The sequence below is a fragment of the Scylla paramamosain genome, chromosome 9, assembly GCF_035594125.1.
Source record: "Scylla paramamosain isolate STU-SP2022 chromosome 9, ASM3559412v1, whole genome shotgun sequence".
Taxonomy (NCBI): Eukaryota; Metazoa; Arthropoda; class Malacostraca; order Decapoda; family Portunidae; genus Scylla; species Scylla paramamosain.
In genome coordinates this window covers 16,563,519-16,584,272 of record NC_087159.1, presented here as the reverse complement: position 1 = coordinate 16,584,272, position 20,754 = coordinate 16,563,519, and the positions used below count along the sequence as shown (strand labels likewise).

Below are 20,754 nucleotides of genomic sequence, written 5' to 3'. Positions count from 1 at the left end.
ACCTAAAATTATTGATGCCTGCAATCATGTCAGTTATATCTATCTCTCCTATCTAAGGGTTTATGTACAGCTGGCAAATCTTTCCATTGCTGTTCAAGTCTTACACTTTCCTTTGTTTGCTGGCTTAGGGGACACCTTTTGACAAAGTTTTTTAAATCGCCCACCAAATTACATCAATAAAACAGACTCTCAACCCTGGTTAATATTTTGTTTTGGCCTAAATGGCCAGACTTAACATGTTCTTCTTTGTCAGTGGCTGTGTATCAATTTTGTGCAGCTTTAAGTTTTCTGGAAAAATACCCAATGGCCAAGGTAGTGCCATCACCTTGAATTTGGCTAAGTTAATTTTTGAAATGGTGGTTAGGGTATTAAAATCATGGGTCCACACAATAACATCATCAAGGTAATTTCTGACCCAGCCTTCTCTTACTAGTGGGGCTAAGATTTGAGCAATTTGACTGGAAAAAAATAGGAATAGGAAAATCCAAAAGGAAGTTTCCTAAATCTATACAAGGAGACACCATCACTAAAGGTGGTAACATCACGGCTTTCCTCATGTAAGGTTAACTGGAAATATGCTTCTTTCAGATCTAGAGTAGCGTAGTATTTGTGATCTGCTGCAGTTTCCACTAATTCTTCCAAACATGGAAGGAGTTAAATGCCTGCAGCTAAATGCTAGTTTATGGCCCTATAATCTAGATACATCCTTTTGGTTCCATTGGGTTTATTTACTAAAACTTTGGGACTAAGCCAAGCTGCTGTTGATGGTTCTATAATCTGTTTCTCTTCCATTTCTTTTAGCATCTCTGCAATAATTTCTTTCACAGCAGCCAGGTATCTATACCTGGGTGCTCTTACTGGTGTTGGGTTGGAAATGTTAATTTTGGCAGGTGGTTAAAGGTTCCAATTTCATTTGAATCAAGATTTAATAATTTATTATATTTCAGAACTATTGAGCTTAGATTCCCTTTTTGGGTTTTGGTTAGGTGTTTCCACTCAAGGGTTGTTAGTAACTGTCTCAGTCTTTCCTTTCTACTGCCCACAGTTTCAGTTTGGTCCATGTATGGCATTAAGTAATTTTGTATAGGAGTAGCTGAGAATACCTTTACTTTATCAACCACTCCTACTTCATAAGACCATAAATAAATTCCTGGAGAAATTTTAATATTGGCTTTAATTGGATTTTCACTGGGGAAGTATATTTGTTGCTGCTCATTTACTGTGGTACAAAATGGGAATGGGGTACACTTGGTGCTCTTTTCTGGATGGATAATTACAGTAGTTCCTGGGGTTTCCTTAACATTGGTTGGAATGAATTTTGGTAAGGGGCCAGATTCACCCTTTGGTCAGCCCTGAGCTGGTCAGCAGTCTTAGATTTACAGGGAATGACAGTGACTCTCTCTACTCGTCCTCTTTCTGGACAAAACTGATAGAATAGAGCTCATTTCCCTATATTAGAGTTTGTTCCTTATGACCCCAATTATCTTCTAGAACATCACAACCCAACAACAGCTCTGAACACAGATAGCTATCTAGCACTACAGGAATCCACCTTTTGCATACTTTTGTTCACCTAGTCCAATGTTAATATCCAGGAACACGTGCAGCTTTCCTCCTGCTTCCATACCTTCTAAGTCACGTATAGAAAGCTTTGGGATATCTCAGTGTTTTATTAAGAATAAAGAGGTGGAGGGGAATGACCAAAGCATTGGATGGAGAAGCCATTCTATTACTCAAATTTTCAGTTATGTCATTTTGATGAGCAATGATATGATACAATCTGGTTATTTTATTTTCTAATTCATCAATTGTCAGCTGATGGGTTTTTTCTATTTCAAATTTTGACTCTATGAGATCCATTTTTACTAAGCAGATGTTCACTTTAGTGATGGTTGAGTTTCTGGCAAGGATTCAATTCCTTTTTAGTTACTGTGACTGGGTCAGCAGTAAATTATCAGATAAAATAGCTACCACCAGCTTCCCTTTACTCTGATTCATTATCCAAAAGATATTTGCTGATGCACTGAACAATTTTGTCACAAATTAGTTATTTTCCTTCTGTTAAATGTACACCATCAGATGACAATTGGTTCTCATATGTGGCTGTGTTGACCTGAATGAATCTAGTGTTGGGTGATAGTGTTGATAGTGTCTGGCATGGAGGCATTCATTCCTCTCTTTTTCTCGACCTAAACCTTCTAGACCTTGGTTTAACACACTCTGTTTTGTTCTCATGCTATACATGATAGAGAAGTGGCCCACAAAAGGTCCTTGAGCCTTCCATCACCAGAATCTTATGCACTTTATATTTCTGCCTGGAACCATGCCAAGTCTGTTCTCCAACTAACCAAAAACTCATTCATTAATAGTGTCAAAATCTTTCAAGATCTAACTCCCCTCATGACTTCTGGCACCTAGCCAAAAACATCTCCAATAACTTTGCTTCTTCTTCTTTCCCTCCTGTATTTCAACCAGATGGCACCACTGCTATCACATCTATCTCTAAAGCTGAACTCCACAAATACCTTTGCTAAAAAGGCTACCTTGGACGATTCAGGGTTTGTTCCTCCCTTTCCTCCACCCTCTGACTACTTCATGCTACCTATTAAAATTCTTTGTAATGATATTTTCCATGCCCTCAATGGCCTAAACCCTCAGAAGGCTTATGGACCTAATGAGGTTCCTTCTATTGTTCTCTGAAACTGCATCTTCATTCTTGCACCTTGTCCAGTCAAACTCTTTCAACCATGTCTGTCAACATCTACCTTTCCTTCTTGCTGGAAGTTTACCTACATTCAACCTGTTCCTAAAAAGGGTGACCATTCTAATCCCTTAAAATACCATCCTATTGCTTTAATTTCCTGCCTACCTAAAGTTTTTGAATCTATCCTGAACAGGAAGATTCTTAAACATCTATCACTTCACAACTTTCTACCTGGTCGCCAGTATGGGTTCCATCAAAGCCACTCTACTGGTGATCTTCTGGCTTTCTTTAATGAGTCTTGGTCATCCCCTTTTAGAGATTTTGGTGAAACTTTTGCTGTTGCCATAGACATACCAAAAGCTTTTGATAGAATCTGTCACAAAGCCTTGATTTTCAAACTACCCTCCTATGGCTTCCATCCTTCTCTCTATAACTTCATTTCAAGTTTCCTTTCTGACTGTTCTATTGCTGCTGTGATAGACAGTCACTGTTCTCCTAAATCTATTAACAGTGGTGTTCCTCAGGGTTCTGTCCTGTCACCCACTCTCATTATTCATCAATGATCTTCTAAACCAAACTTCTTGTTCTATCCACTCCTACACTGATGATACCACCCTGCACTTTTCCACATCTTTTCATAGATGTCCAACCCTTCAGGAAGTAAACGGTTCATGGTGTGAAGCCACAGAATACCTGACTTCCGATCTCTCTGAAATTTGTGATTAGGACAGAGCAAACTTGGTATTATTTAATGTTTCAAAAACTCAATTCCTCCATCTACCAACTCAACACAATCTTCCAGACAACTATTCCCTCTTCTTTGATGACACTCAACTGCCCCCGTCTTCTACAATGAACATCCTCAGTCTGTCCTTTTCTTATAATTTAAACTGGAAACTTCACATCTCATCTCTAGCTAAAATAGCTTATATGAAGTTAGGCGTTCTGAGATGTCTCTGCCAGTTTTTCTACCCCCCCCCCCTCCAGCTGCTAACTCTACAAGGGCCTTATCCGTCCATGTATGGAGTATGCTTCACGTGTCTGGGGGATTCCACTCATACCGCTCTTTTAGACAGGGTAGAATCAAAAGCTTTTCGTCTCATCAACTCCTCTCTCTTAACTGACTGTCTTCAGCCTCTTTCTCAACACTACAGTGCTGCATCTCTTGCTATCTTCTACCACTGTTTTCATGCTAACTGCTCTTCTGATATTGCTAACTGCATGCATCCTCTCTTCCCACAGCCTTGCTTCACAAGACTCTTCTTTCTCTCACCTCTATTCTGTCTACTACCACTCTAATGCAAGAGTTAACCAGTATTCTCAGTCATTCATCCCTTTCTCTGGTAAACTCTGGAACTCCCTGGCTGCTCCTGTATTTTCACCTTCCTATGACTTGAATTTCTTCAAGAGGGAGGTTTCAAGACACTTATCCTTCCATTTTTGACTACCACTTCAGACCATATTTGGGGACCAGCATCTCTGGGCTTTTTTTTTTTTCCCTCCTCTCTTGGTCTGTCCCTCATACATAAATAAATAAATAAAAAATAAAGAAAGAAATTCTTGCCATGACTCACAGCTACCTAAGTGATACTGTATATTCTTACAGGTTAGCTTAGTAGCTACATGACAGCCCTGTAATGAACTTGTAGCTTGTTCTCAACATCAAGACCTCATATGGATTTCCATTTGGTAAAGAGTTGAGGAAAAAAAGAATGGAAAAGTGGATAAATTATTTTACTTGTACTGCACATTAAATAGAAATGGAATCATACTGTGAATACAGTAAATCTCACATATTATGCAATGATTTGCATAATTGAGCATGCTTTTCCAGTTTAACTAATTATTAAAAATATGTTTCCAGGTAGAGGGTCTAGGAGCTATGTCTGCACTTCTATCCCTGAAATAAAAGTTCATCTTACCTGGGCTACCTCCCTTAAGGAAGTATATATAGATGAATAGTAAAATGTATGTTTTAAATATGATCATAAAACATAAATCTTTTAACAATAAAATCAATAAGTTTGGTTACAGGCACTTTTGCATTTGGAGAAGGACTTATACAAATGCTAAACTGCAGACTAAAATCTTCTACCAATCTGCAAGTACAAACATTTATATAATTGCATCATTCACTTTTTTTCTAAAAGTACCCAGCTTTTATTTGGTTCTCTTCATATGTTAGAATACTAATTGGCAAATCAGCTTGTTCCATTTTGCAGAGAAACTTTTCAAAGAAAACTAGTACAGTGGTACCTCTACATACGAGTGCATCCATATACGAGTTTTCCAAGACACAAGTAAAAATTTGCGAAAAATTATGCCCCATAACATGAGCATTTTTCCAAAATACAAGCAGCCAGCAGCAGCAGCAGTGCCCACCATCATCAGTGCTCAGTAGCAAAGCAGCAATCCACACATCTGCACATTGTACCATTACTCATGGCCGCTAAACATTTGCTCTGACTTTTATCTGTGTTTTTTTCATATTTTGTGCTACTTTTTTTTGCTTTTTTTTGTGCATTTAACCATGGGGTCCAAGAAAGGAAGTGCTAAAGATAGTAGTGATTTAATTAAGAGTAAAAAACATGCTAAGGAGTGACTATCCTCTCTACTAAACGAACAGATATCCACGAAGAGATGGAAAGGCTTTTGCTTATGTGGATAAAAGACAAAGAGATCGCTGGTGATACAGTCACTAAGCCCATAATTAGTGAGAAGTGTTGTGCCATTTATGCTGATTTGAGAATAGAGCAGAGAAGGGGGGTTGGGAGAGCTCCAGCACACCAACACACCAACACACCAGCACACCAACAGTACCAGAGTTGGCTTCATGAGGTTGGTTTGAAAAATTTTGTAAGCGTACCAGAGTTCACTCTGTGGTTCGTCATGGAGAGGCATCTAGTGCTGATGCTAAGGCAGCTGAAGAGTTCTGCAAAAAATTTGCAAAACTTATTGTCACTGAAGTCTATGTCTCACAGTAAGTTTTTAATTGTGACAAGACTGGCCTCTTTTGGAAGAAAATGCCACAAAGGACCTTCATATGAACACAGCCAAAGAAAAGAAAATGCCAGGCCACAAGCCCATGAAGGACAGACTGACACTGGCTCTATGTGCCAATGCCAGCGGAGATTGTAAAATCAAACCTCTGCTGGTATACCAGTTAGAAAATCCAAGGGCATTCAAGGCAAACAAAGTGCTAAAGGAGAAGCTCCAAGTCATGTAGAGAGCTAATGTCAAAGCCTGGGTTACCCATCAATTTTTTGTTGAATGGGTTAACCTTGTATTCAGCCCAGCTGTCAAAAAGTACTTGGAAGAGAATAATCTTCCTTTGAAATGTCTACTTATCCTAGACAATGCTCCTGCTCATCCTCCTGGCCTAGAAGATGATATTCTCGACAAGTTCAAGTTCATTAAGGTTCTATACCTCCTCCCCAACACAACCTCTATCCTCCAGCCCATAGACCAGCAAGTGATTTCTAACTTCAAGAAATTATACACAAAGCATTTATTCAAGCGATGTTTCAAAGTTACTGAAAACACCAATCTAACCCTGCGTGAATTTTGGAAGGAACATTACAACATTGTAATTTGCTTGGAAATCATAGACTTGGCTTGGCAGGGAGTAACTCGTCGAACCTTAAACTTTTCCTGGAGGAAATTGTGGCCTGACACTGTTTCTGAACGTGATTTTGAGGGATTTGAAATGGCAGAGTTGAACAAGATAGTGGCACTCGGAAAGTCCATGGGTTTGGAGGTTGATGAGGGGGGCATCAACAATCTTGTTGAGGAGCACAGTCAGGGGCTGACGACCGAGGAATTACAGGAGCTTCAGGCCCTACAAGAAGTGGAAGTTCGTCAGGGGTTCAGTGGTGAGGATGAGGTTGAGGATGAGGCTCCTGTGGTTACAACTGCAGAAATTAAAGAGGTTTTGGCAGTGTATCAGAAAGTGACTGATTTTGTGGAAAAAAATCACCCAGAAAAGGTACACACAAACCGTGCAGCTGCCCAATACAATGACACATGCCTCACGCATTTCAGAAACATTTTGAAAAGTAGACAGAGGCAAACCTCACAGGATCATTTTTTTCAGCAAGAGGCCTCGAGAAAGTGGAAATCAAAGTGTGCCTAAGAAGGCCAAAAATAATGATGAAAATTAGTTTATGTAAGTTGAAGCAAAAAAAAAGTGAAAAAAAAAAAAAATCAAAAAATGAAATAAATAAATAAATAAAAAAAATAGAAAAATAAGAAAAAAATAATTTGAGTCTTTATGCTACATTGTTTGATTCTGATGTAAGTTGTAAAAAAGCGATCTTTAGTTTGAGTAAATTTAAGTTAAATGAAAAATTATTTTAAGCTACATAAAGATTAAAATTAAGTTTAATTTCCAGTTAATCTAGTGTTAAGTTTAATTTTGTTTGTTCAAGTTCTTGCTACTTATCCCTCATCCTCCGCCTACTACCCTGGCATCGATCATCCTCCACCTACTCCGCCTACCTGCGTTGTCTGCCGTCGTCTGTCTTCTGGTAAGCGCTCACAAAACAACATTATATTTCAGTTATTATTATTTATTATCTACACTTATGTTTAGTAATGAATTATGTATGTTTTGTAATTTAATTACATATTTATTTCAGGTCAATTGGGGGTATTTTGTATTTTGTTCTGCTGGCTGGAACAGATTAACGGGGTTTCAGTTAATTTAAATGGGAATTAATAACTCATGATACGAGTAACTTCAGGTTATGAGTAAGAGGCTGGAACCAATTGAACTCATATCTAGAGGTACCACTGTATACTATAAATATGTGGAGCAACAAATTTCAGTATAATGAGGCCATTGGAGTAACAGTTTCAGTATAGTATAACTGATAAACTGGAGAAACTTGGGAGGGCACATTGATACTAACATAAAAGATTTTAGATATGCAGGCGAGCAATAATCTTGCTGTCAGCATGACTCTTTAATAAAAATTTCCACATTGTCACCCATGGCCTTACTTTCCTGAACTTGTTAATCAAAATAATCTATCATTTCTGCTTTGCTAATGTAAGAGTGTACAAGCATTCTTGGAAACTTATTCTTGGAGGATGGAACATACTGCTGTGTCAATAAGCAATTTAATTATCATATGTGGAGAACTGAAAAACAGAGCTGGGAACTTTAAAACTATAAATTCTGCAAACACAGAAAATGGAATGAAAGACTTAATTAGCTTGCATATTGAGGAACCATATTTTTCTTGTATTTGAAACTTGACATTATTCCTTTGATTTGTAACAATAAATACATTGTACTTGCATTTACTTAATTTCATAATTTCCATGATTCCTCATTATGCAGTTTCATGTAAATTGCGCTTTTCTAGTATTTCCTAAGCAAAAACCGTTTGATCATGACTATAATCTTCGAGTCAGCACACCCTCATCTTCCAGCAAATTAACAAAAGCATCCACTCTTTGGCTGGAAGGTACTCCCTTCATCACACGCAAGGCATCCAACAGTCCCAACAATTTCTTTACACCTATAAATACTCTTCCTTGTCCAACTTCCTTTACAACAGCTGCAATCTGTAAGTACAAGACAGAAAATGTTTTTAATTAAATGGGCATGGAAAACAGGTACATGAATAGATATTAATTTTGCATAGACATAGAGATGTGGTAACACCACCCATGTATTATTATTTTCAGGTGTTGCTGCTCTGGTGACTGATTCAGAAGTGATTGAAACAGCAAGCAGTTCAGCTTGGAAGGATGTACAAAGAGTCAACTGAGAGAATGGGTATAAAAAATGCAAAGCATATAAAAATTAATGTAGTTTTGAATAGTACATTGCTTGAAATGCTAAGCAGTGTGTTTTGGATCACATGTTACTGCCAATGGAAGAAAATGTGGAGATGGATTAAATTAAATTGAATAGAAAAGTGTGGAAAAGAATGACAGTGTTCAGATGTAAACTGCTTAGTATGAATGTAAAAAAAAAAAAAGGTCTGACAGAGTAATATTGGTTCCAATGTGCTATCGACTTATGCACATAGTAAGGATCATCTCAACATCTGAAAAAAGTTGAGTAAATGAAAATGGAGGCAGCATCCTATTCTACATCAAAACCAGTCTCTATTATCAAAACCCCTTATTGCAAATGTAGATGCTCTATTTATGTTATTAAAAAATACTTCTGGGATGAAACTACCAATAGCTCTTATGTACAGACCTCCAGCCTAATCAGTTCAAACCAAACATGACATTTATGATCAAACTAGTGAGATAAGTGATGCACATGACACTGTAGTCCTTGGTGACTTTAATTCACCAGTGACAATGTAGGGTGAATCACTCACTTCACACCACAGACACGATCTGTATAATATCTTAAAAGAAAGTTCACCTGTACAAAACCCAACTTGTGATAACCACGTGCTTAGCTTCATGCTTGCTACAAAAGATGAATCAGTGGGAAATCTGAACGTTGGCAAGTTCAGTAATAGCAACCACCACGTAGTCACCTTCAGCATGAACTTCATGGCTAACAAGTCAAATAAAACTAAAGAAAAAGCCCCTGACTACAGAAAAACAAACTTTAGTAAACTCAGATCAGTGCTTAAGCCATAAACTGCACAATAGAGTTCCAGTAGCCATACCCATGATGCGCATTTATCAGCATAAAAAAAGTTCTCAAAAATAATTTTACTGTTATAAAATAAAAGATTGCATGGAAAAGAATAGGAAAACCAAACATTAGTTAATTATTTACATTAGTTCAGGCATGATTATGTAGTGAAGTTGCACAGTTTGTCACAAGCTAGTGGGCAGTGAGCAGTATTGGTGATGTCATTTGATCATTTTGGGTGTATATATTTGTAATGTAAATACAGTAAACACATCCATACAAATAATCTGTCACACACTGCTGGAGTGGATGGAGGATTATCTGGATGATAAAATGATGAGAACTGTAGTACAAGATAAAAATTTATCTTGGCTGAAAGTAACTTATGGTGTCCCACAGGGTCAGTGTTGGAACCGATAATGTTTGTAATATATGTGAACGACATAAATGAAGAAATAGATAGTTATATGAACTTATTTGCAGATGATGCTAAGCTGATGAGAAGAATAGAAAATGTAAATGACTGTATGGTACTGCAAGATGATTTAAATAAGATAAATAGATGGAGTAAGTAAATCTTGTCAAATAGAATTCAATTTAAGTAAATGTAAAGTAATGGAGTTTGGTAAGAGTAAGAAAAGAATACAATATCATTATGAGATGGATGGTGTGAAGTTAAAGAAGTCTAAAGAGGAAGTGGATCTGAGAGTAACAGTTACTGAAAATTTGACTCCGGACAGACACATTGATAAAATTACTGGAGAGACGATAAATTTGTTAAAAAGAGTAAAAATGGCATTCTCATATTTGATTGAAGGAATGATAAAAAGTTGTTAATTTCCATGATAAGACCAAGATTGGAATATGTGGTAGTGACATGGTCTCCTCATACAAAGAGGAATATTGTAAAATTAGAAAGAGTACAAAGAACAGTCTTTAAGATGGTTCCCGAGTTGAGCAAGTCAACCTATGAAGAGAGATTAAAAATGTTGGAAATTCCTACCCTTGAAAATAGGAGAGAGAGAGAGAGAGAGAGAGAGAGAGAGAGAGAGAGAGAGAGAGAGAGAGAGAGAGAGAGAGAGAGAGAGAGAGAGAGAGAGAGAGAGAGAGAGAGAGGAGATTTAATGAACACCTATAGAATGATGAATGGTATGGAAAATGTGGACAAAAAATGTTTTATAAATTTAGACACACAGAGTACAAGGGGACACAGTAAGAAGTTGAAGAAAGTTAACTGTAGAAGAGACATCAAGAAGTATAGTTTTCCTCATAGAAGTGTGAACAAATGGAATAAACTCAGTGAAGATGTCAGTGCCATAATTGTCCATGCTTTTAAGACCAAACTGGATAGATATAGAGACAGGATACTATGAGATTACTCCCCTCCCATAAACCACAACTAGATAAATACACACACACACACACACACACACACACACACACACACACACACACACACACGTGTGCGCGTGCCGCCCAGCTGATCAGATGCATCCACAGCAGCTGCAAGGATCTACCTAGTTTTGATTGAGCAGGGAGGGGCCAAACTTTGAGTCCTGTCTCCATAATAGGGTCTTGTGTGAGGTGTGGGAGCAGGGGAAGAGGAAGTGTTATTAGAGGAGTGGTCGAAAGGGAGAAATGTGAGTGATACAAGGTAAACACTGGCAGTCGGTGATATCAACAGGGAAGATGGCGGCAGACACAAACCCAAATATTCTTGAGGGCTTCAAGGAAGAGGACCACAGCATAGTGCACACAAATAAACGAATGTGGAAAATTGAAGAAGACAACATGAAAATACAAGAAGAAATACATAGCTTAACAATGATGGTAAAAGGACTGGAAGGAAGAGAAGTGGGTTGTGACAATGTAAAAAAGATATCTACTGATATATTAGAGATGAAAAAGAGAGAGATGGAAAGAGAAAAAAGAAAACAAAGAACTGAGAGAAGAGGTGACAAAAATAGTGAACTTAAACAAGAAGTACTGTGAAGAAATTAAGAAACTCAAGGAAGAGAATGAAGAGTTAGAAAACTTTGCAAGAGAGAGAGGTTAAGGTTGGAGAAGTGAAGGAATTAGTGGCAGAAGTAGTCAAAAGTTGGAAAGAAGAGAGAGAACAACAACAAAAGGTGGACATGGAGGAGATAATAAAGCAACAGGAACATAATAAGGATATGGAAAAGAAAGTGATTAAAATAATAAAGGAAAAAAAGTAATCTTGTGAGAGACATGGTACAGAGAAAGATGTGTGTGGTGGTATTTGGAGTTAAGAACCCACCAATGAAAATAGCTAGGGAGAAAGAAGTGAAAAGGGTAATGGAAATTACAGCATAAGTGGTGGAGGAAGGAAAGGGGATTATCAAATAAATTGAAGAGGTTTACAAGCTCCAAAAGTATGAAGAAAATGACACAAGACCAATCACAAACTGCAGCAGAACATGTCTTGGAAAGAAAAGGAAAATTAACAAAAGTAGAAGGAATAAAGAAAACATGGCTAAAGAGACATGAACGAAGAAGAGAGAAGTACAGTAAAATCCCTCTCATCCGGCATTCGAGTATCCGGCAGCTTCAAGTATCCGGCACATTTTTCCCCGAGCCTTAAAATCAATAAAAAATCAATGTGTACTCATAAAATCGATTAGAATTCCCGCGCGAGGCATACTTTGTCCCCTCGCCACCAGAGCACACTGCTTCGTGCCACCCGCGGCCCACTGTTCTGTGTTTACTCAGTGACTCAGTCCCGTGTGTGCACTATTTATCGCCTGACGCCTTCATCATGCCTAAAGTTGTAGAAAAGAGGAAGCGTGTTGTGCTTACACTTAAGCAGCTGGTCAGATCAGCTGCTGATTAAGATCAGCTGATCTTTGTTATGGTAACATGCGTGAGTGTAGGGTGGTGATTGTGGACATAATTTCACTTCTATTCAAGTATCCGGCATGTTGGCGGTCCCGTTGATGCTGGATAAGAGGGATTTTACTGTAAATTGAAAGAACTGAAAATAGAGGCCCAGTCAAAGAAAACAAGCAAAAAGATTCACCTGGAAAGTTGTGGACATGGAAGTGAGGAAATGGTGGCACAAAGATGCCACCCAAGGTCACTAAGCAGAAGTTTAAGATTATGTATACTAATGTAGATGGTTTGGCATCGAGCCTATTGGAACTTAAACAATACTTAAAGAACAATAAGCCACATGTGGTTTATCAGAATCTAAGCTAAAAAAGAAATAAAGTTAGGATTTGCAAAGGAAGGATATAGCACACAGAGGAGAGACAGAAAAGGAAAGGGAAGAGGAGTGATGATATTGGTAATAAAGGATATTGTTGTTGAGGAAGTGGAATATGATGATGGAATGGTGGAAATATTGAGTGTTGTGATTAAGATGAAAGGAAGTGAAAAAAGGAAAATCATTGTGACACATGCCACCAAAAACTAGTGCATGGGAGACCAATAAATTTAAAAGCATGCATCTAGAAGCAAGAAATAGTATAGAGGAAATGATAAGGAAAAGTAACAAAGTGCTCTTAGTAGGCAACTTCAACACTAAAGGAATTAACTGGGAGATGGAAGTGAAAGAAATGTCGGGTCATGGAGCAGATAACTTACGCAAACCATGATGGTGAATAAAATGAGACAGTGGGTGAATGAGCATACAAGATGCAGAGGAGAAGAACCATCACAGTTGGATTTAGTGTTTACAAAAACATCAGAAAGTTGACCAAGTATACATTGTCTGAGTCTGCTGGGAAGAAGCCATCATGCGATAATAGAAATAGTACCACGGGAGGGAAAAGTGTTGCATAGGAAAGAATATAGAAATGGGAGACAGAACTATACTAAAGCAAACTTTGCAGAACTTAATAAATTCTATAGAAAAAATTAACTGGAAAGGACTATTTGAAGGTAAAGTAGTGAAAGAAAAATATGAGATATTTTCAGCAAGTATAGAGAATGGGTGCAACAGTTTGTACCAAGTTATAAAATGAAAATAGGGAAGCATGAATGATATAATGCCAGGTGTGTAGAAGCAAAAAATAAAAAGGATACCAGATGGAAGAAAATGATGAGACAACTGAACAGAAATGCTAGAGAAGAATATAGAAAGGCAAGGAATAAATAGAGTAAAATAAGAAAAGAAACTGAAAGTGATATAGTAAGAAAATCCAAGGAAGAACCCAAACTCTTCTACAGATATATGAATGAGAAAATAAAACATAAGGATGGCATAAACAAGTTAAAAAGGAAAGGAAGAATTTATGAAACTACTGAGGAGATGAGTGAACTAATGAATGAGGGTTATCAATCTGTGTCTACAAAAGAAACCGAATTTGTGGCACCGAGTGGTACCACAGAATGAGGGTATACAAGTAGAGACAAGAAATCAAGAAACTGCTGGAAGAGCTGTATGTTTGAAAAGCTATGGGGCCAGATCAAGTAAATGGATGGATATTAAAAGAATGCAGAGAACAAATGGAGGAACCACCCTATGGGACATAATTAACAGCTCGTTGAGAGAAGGAAAAGTACCAAGGGAATGGAAAAGAACCAACCTAAGTGCCAATATACAAAAGGGGAAATAAAAGGGAACCATTAAATTATACACTGGTGTCAATAACAGGCACTATAAACAACCTTCATAAAATAGTAATTAAAGACAGTTGGGTGGAATACCTAGAAGATGAAAAGATAATAACAGAAAAGTAATTTGGATTCAGGAAAGGGAGATACTGTATCACAAATCTACTAAGCTTCTATATATATATATATATATATATATATATATATATATATATATATATATATATATATATATATATATATATATATATATATATATATATATATATATAATTATATAATATATATAAATGGTACGTGAGAGGGACAGATGGGTTGATGCGGTATACCTGGATCTCAAAATAGCATTAGATGAAATTCTCTACAAAAGTCTTATGTGGAAGCTAGAGAATGGAGGACTAAAGGGAGCAATATCGAGATGGATGGGGGATTATTTACAAGAGAAGGAAATGAGAACAGTAATCAGAGACACTAAATAAAGTTGGTGCAAAGTGACAAGTGGGGTACTGCAAGGATCTGTGTTGGCACCTATTATGTTTCAAATACATGTAAATGATATGACAGAGAAACTAAATAGTTATATAAACCTGTTTGCTGATGATGCAAAAATAATGAAAATAATAAAGGATGAAAATAACTGCGAGGAGTTACAAAATGATATTGACAAGATACAGGCATGGAGCCAAAGATGGAAACTACAATTTAACACCACAAAATGCCATATGTTGGGAATAGGGAAGAGTAAAAGGAGACCTTCATGGAAGTACAAAATGGGAGGAGAAATAATAAGGAAAAGTAATGAAGAAAAAGATTTGGGATTAATGATTCAGGACACACTATCACCTGAAAGACACATAAACAGGATATTCAGCTCTAGATATAGCTTGTTGACAAACATTAGGGTGGCATTTAACTATTTAGATAAAGAAATGATGGAGAAAATTATAACAGGCATGATACAACCTAAACAGTAGTAGTAGCAGTAGTTTGGGCTCCACATAGAAAAAAAAAGATATCCAGAAACTGGAAAAAATACAGAGGATAGCAACAAAGATGGTACCGGAATTGAAAGACTTAAGCTATGAAGAAAGACTTGAAGAGATGGGATTACCTACAAGAGGAAGAGGAGACCTGATAACAATGTACAAATCAGTAAACAATATAGAAAGAATAGACAGAAATGACTTGGTACCACAGATGGAGGAGGGAGAGTACAGACGAGGGGGCATGGGAAGAAAATTAAGAAGAGTGGATGTTCAAGTGACATCAAGAAATACAACTTCTGTAATGATTTTATGGAAGAAGTGGTTGCGGCAAATAGTGTACAGATGTTTAAAGGGAAACTGGATAAATATGGTTATGGAAACGGGACAAAATGAGCTTTGGCTCCTGCCCTGTACAAGACAACTAGGTAAATACAAGTTGGTAAACACACACACACACACACACACACACACACACACACACACACAGACAGAAGAGAGAGAGAGAGAGCATGCGGACTTGCTCACCCTGAGTTACCAAACGTCATTTCAAGACATATGGGAGCAAAATATTGGCCACCAAGTTTAAAAATAGCCTTCACATCATATGAGGCACTTAGTGTAGGAAGGTGAATCTACATTTTTGGCAGTTCTGAGTTAGAATCGCCATAGCATTCTCCTCGCTAAGTTTTGTCTTTACAGCATGATTCAAAATCTCTTTGAATACAGGGATGCATCCTGACTTACTGCTTAAAATGAAGGAAGTAGCAATTTAATGGTAATGCCTGTTTTTGTTTATACCAAAAGATTATCATGACACATATGTATTGGTATGAACAATACTGTTCATTGAATTAGCCGCCAATTTGTCTTAAATTAGCAAATATTGAGACGCGAATATCTCGAAACAGCATTTTGTTGGATTCACCCTCACTACACTAAGTGTAGTGAGGGTATGTAGTGTAAGTGTGAATAACTTCAAACACCATTATCTGAAAACCTGATTTTGCTGGATTCGCCGTTTTAAGACTAGGGGCCTCATATAATGTACAGTAATTGCCGGCTCATCAGGTACACTTTTTTCATGAAAAAAAAAAAAAAAAATCTAAAAATTACCCTGCATCTAATGCAACCATAGTACAGATGCCTAGGCCTGTAACCCTGTGCCTATAGGTGTGGAGTTGAAGCAATAGTATACTAAGCACAAATATTGTTACTAATAATAAAAATCTCTCTCTCTCTCTCTCTCTCTCTCTCTCTCTCTCTCTCTCTCTCTCTCTCTCTCTCTCTCTCTCTCTCTCTCTCTCTCTCTCTCTCTCTTTTGTCCCTTATCTCTGACAGATAAGGGGTAGGGGAGGTGACAAGAAGGGAGGTTTGAGACAAGACAAAAGAGGGAGAGAAAAGGAAAAAGGTGAGGAATGGACATGACTGGGGACGAAGAGTACATGGGCAAGGAAGTGGAGGAAGGGTGAAGGAAGAGGATGGGAGGATAGGAAGAAAGTAGAAAGAATAAATATAAGCAGCAAGGGCGAGGAGTGAAGGATTAGGAGAGAGGAAGTACTGAGAAATAAGCATTCTCTTTTCCTGTTCTCTACTCCTATTAATTTTTCCTCCATCCATTTCTTTTGCATTTATGCTCCTTCCATCCATTTTCATTCTCAATCAGTCTCATTCAACTTAGCAATCCTCAAGATAGTTCTTATCCTCTCTCTCTCTCTCTCTCTCTCTCTCTCTCTCTCTCTCTCTCTCTCTCTCTCTCTCTCTCTCTCTCTCTCTCTCTCTCTCTCTCTCTCTCTCTCTCTCTCTCTCTCTCTCCCTTGGGTGGGATGGATGGAAGGAGGTAGGAAAGGGGAGGAGGTCAGGAAAGGAAGAGGTCAGGAAAGGGAATGGGAAGGGAAGGATGGAAGGGAGAGGAGGGCATGAAAGAGAGAGAGAGAGAGAGAGAGAGAGAGAGAGAGAGAGAGAGAGAGAGAGAGAGAGAGAGAGAGAGAGAGAGACGTGGTTTTTTATGTGATGGTGGTACTGCACAGCTATAGCACTGCATCACACTAGATGTGAGTACAAAACACACTTTTATTGGCACCCACTCTCTTCCTGTTATTCATCAATGATCTAAACCAAACTTCTTGTCCTATCCATTACTATATTGATTATACCACCCTTTACTTTTCCAAGCCTTTTCATAGAGGCCCAACCCTTTAGGAAGTAAACACCTCATGCAGGGAAGCCACAGAATTCCTGACTTAAGATCTCTCTAAAATTTTTAATCGGGGCAGAGGAAACTTAGTATTGTTCAATGCCTCTAAAACTCAATTCCTCCATCTATCAACTGACACAACCTTCCAGATATCTATCCCATCTTCTTCAGTGACACTCAACTGACCCCCTCTGTGACGCTGAACATCCTCAGTCTGTCCTTTACTTATAGTCTAAACTAGAAACTTCATATCTTATCTCTATATAAAGCAGCTTCTATAAAGTTGGGCGCTCTGTGTCGTCCCTTGCCAGTTTTTCTCACCCCACTCCCCCACAACAGCTGCTGACTCTGTACAGGGGCCTTACCTGTCCACGTATGGAGTTTGCTTCATGTGTATGGAAAGGGAGGGGGGGGGGGTTCCACTCACCAATATTTTAGAGAGGGTGGAATCAAAAGCTTTTCGTCTCATCACCTCTCTTCTCTGATTGTCTTCAGTCTCTCTCATCACACTAATGTTACAGCTCTTGCTATCTTCTACCACAATTTTCATGCTAACTGCTCTTCTGATCTTGCTAACTACAAATCTCCTCTCCTCCTATGGTCTGGCTGTGCAAGACTTCTTTCTCTTGTTCCTATTCTGTCCACCTCTCTAATGCAAGAGTTAACAAGCATTCTCAATCATTCATCTCTTTCTTTGGTAAAGTCTAGAGCTCCCTGCCTGCTTCTGTATTTCTTCCTTCCTATGACTTGAACTCTTTCAATTAAAGTGCTTCATATAAGGTATCAAAATGAGAAAGCAAAGTATATTATGAATGGTACCCAGCTTAAAAGTGTAGATAATGAAGCTGATTTAGGACTAACAATATCAACCAGTCTAAAACCTAGCCAACAATGTTAAGAAATCATTAAAAAAAAGCTAATAAAATAACTGGCTTAATCAGCAGATTATTTGGATATAAATCTAAAGATATGATCCTCACTCTGAATAACACCTTGGTTCATCCACTTTTGGAATATTGCATTTGAGCATGGTGCCCCTATTACCAAAAAGACATAGATAAATTAGAATGAATTCACCATAGAGTATCAAAAAATTATAGTAAGCCTAAGAAATAAATCATAAGAAGAGCATCTTAGAGAATTAAATTTATATCCATTAACTCAAAGCAGACTAAGAGCCAAATTGATACAAGTTTTTAAAATCATCAGAGGTATTGATAACATGGACTGCAGTAAGTATTTCATGATATTCTTCAAATTACATGTGAGGAAACATTTGTAAAATTGTTGGAAAATTCTTTAATTCTCATGAATCAAAAAAAAAAAAAAAAAAAAAAAAAAAATTCCATCATTCAGTAAATCTATGGAATGAGCTTCCACGAGACATGATAGATTGTAATGCTGTAGAGACATTTAAACTTTGCCTTCATAAATATTTTGCCTCAAATCTGCAGCTAACAGCATTTGTTAGTTGTTAACTTCTTTGCCTCTAGGAAATGGGGGTACCTCATTTCATCTATTTTCATTCTTTCCTATAAAATTTCCTTTGGGTTTTTACTTTTCCAAAGTATTTATTTCCAACCTATTTCCTATACAGTTTATGGTGGAGGAAGTGGAGGATTGAGAGAGAGCCTTCTGTTTTGTTGTCCCTATCTCCTACTATCACTTTAATAAGTCCTAGGTCATCAGGTCACCTTATGAGGACTACAAGGTCTGTTGTGGGCTGTGTATCTATGTAAAAGAAGTGCATTTATGTAAATGTTCCCCTACCTTCCCTTTATCTCATCAATTAACATGTATGAACACATTTCAGTTTCATTTATTACTTTGCCAGACTTGACAAGGGTCATCAAGACAAGGCACCCACAGTGCTATAAAAAATTATTGTGTCCTGGTGAAAGTGCTAAGACATCAAGGTAAATTTTCTTAGATTTTTGAGGATCATCATGCAGATTGCAAAACTGCAAGATATCACAGAAGTCTTAATATTCCTGCCTAGAGTTACACTACAGCTAGATTAAAAGCAAGAATGAATGGGGTTGAACACATTTAAAAAAAAAAAAAAAAAAAAAGCAATGAGGATGGCCTCACTGACAGTGATCACAAGATGGCAACATCATTAGCCAACAGCCCCTCAAATAAGGAGTTGTCACTTTTCTTGCTGGAATTCAATGGGTCTGTATGAGCAATGTCACAGTGACATGCTTCTTTATTACCTGTCACAGCTCACCCAATGCAGTAAATGGATCACTTTGTTAAATACTATTAGATGCAGCACTGATAATAGAAGTAAAAAAAATTTTCTTGTGTAAATTAAATAAAACAAAATGTAAAGGAAATCTGGAGTTAAATTTTAAATAGTAAAATAAACTCTTCTATTAAGCCTTTTGAACATGATGGTGCATTAAAATTTTCCATGAAATGTCATATAAGCAAAGCATACTACTTCATAAAAACTCCTTTATCACATTTACATATCTCCTCAGTGGATGCCGGCCACCATCAGTACACATGAGGGATGATGTATGGCCTATCTAAAGTATGGGGTGTGCTATGGCAGATAATATACAAACATACATCACTGAAAGTCTTGTTGCTATAGCAATGAATGTCATAAACCACTTCCAGTGCTGCCACCCAAACTCTTGGCTTGAATTTACATATTAACAACTACAGTACATTTACTTGTTGCTTACAACTGAAGCCTAAGCTACCTTCATAACCTGTCACTGATTGGTTTGTGGCTCAGTCAGCACATCTCCCATTTAGTGTGGACATTGGCCTCTCTGTACTACAGTATGATTTTTGCTTATTTAACCTGTATTTCCATTATTTTAGGGAGTACTTCCTTGTTTTTTTGATCACTGGACTTAAGAATAACAGTAGATTATGAATGTATTAAAAAAGATTTCTTGATAATGTAAGTTCACATCACACACACTGAAAATGTCTATACCACTATTTGTTCTTCATGTTTTTCATGGAATTATCATGGTGCCATACATTATATTTCAGATAAAACAAAGGAAGGATAATGAATAACTTTTCATTCCAAGCTGTACGTGCAAGACAACAGTGGTTTGGCATTATGAGAAAAAACATTCATACTGTTGTTTTGCATCAACAGCTAAACATAAAAAGCTTCCTTTCTGCCTTCCCTGAAATCTAATTATTAAAATCATTGTGTTCAAGAGTCTTGAAATTTGTCAATCACATACCACATTTTATTTATAGTCGAGAATCCCTTATCCAAAATCCCTGGGATGGAAAGTGTTGCAAATTTCAGATTTTTTTGTTTTTTTTTCAATATTTTAATTTGGATTTATAAAATGGAACAGCTTGGGGTTGGCCTCCCAAGTCTAAACACAATATCCATTTACATTTTATAATATAACTTGTACATTATACCCTGAATGTAGTTTTACAATGGCTATAAAAAAAATATTGACATTGCCCACAGAGTAAAGATTCAATACTCAATTTATAGCCATGGGAGGCATCAAAAGTGGCAAATTGGCAGGCATGGCCACTCACATGCCCTTAAGATGCTATGCTCAGTTTTTAATCACCGAGAGACTGCAAGGGACGTTGGATGGAGATGTCGCTCCCACACTCCTCTGGTTGTTTCCCTCTTGCTGTGACCTGATTTCATCCCTCACATTTCATTTTTACATTATAATGG

At 37.4% G+C, this 20,754-nt stretch overlaps 1 protein-coding gene across 3 annotated transcripts in view; it reads right to left on the bottom strand.

Annotated features, from left to right (window-relative positions):
- Positions 1-4,424: 4,424 nt before the first annotated feature.
- The window catches only part of LOC135103688 (vesicle-fusing ATPase 1-like), a 75,280-nt gene continuing 58,950 nt past the window's right edge, over positions 4,425-20,754 (bottom strand). For all 3 annotated transcript variants that reach the window (XM_064010260.1, XM_064010262.1, XM_064010261.1), the window contains one exon: positions 4,425-8,275. In XM_064010260.1, coding sequence (XP_063866330.1) covers positions 8,105-8,275 — 171 coding nt within the window. In that variant the 3' untranslated portion in view covers positions 4,425-8,104. The remainder of the gene's footprint in view (positions 8,276-20,754) is intronic.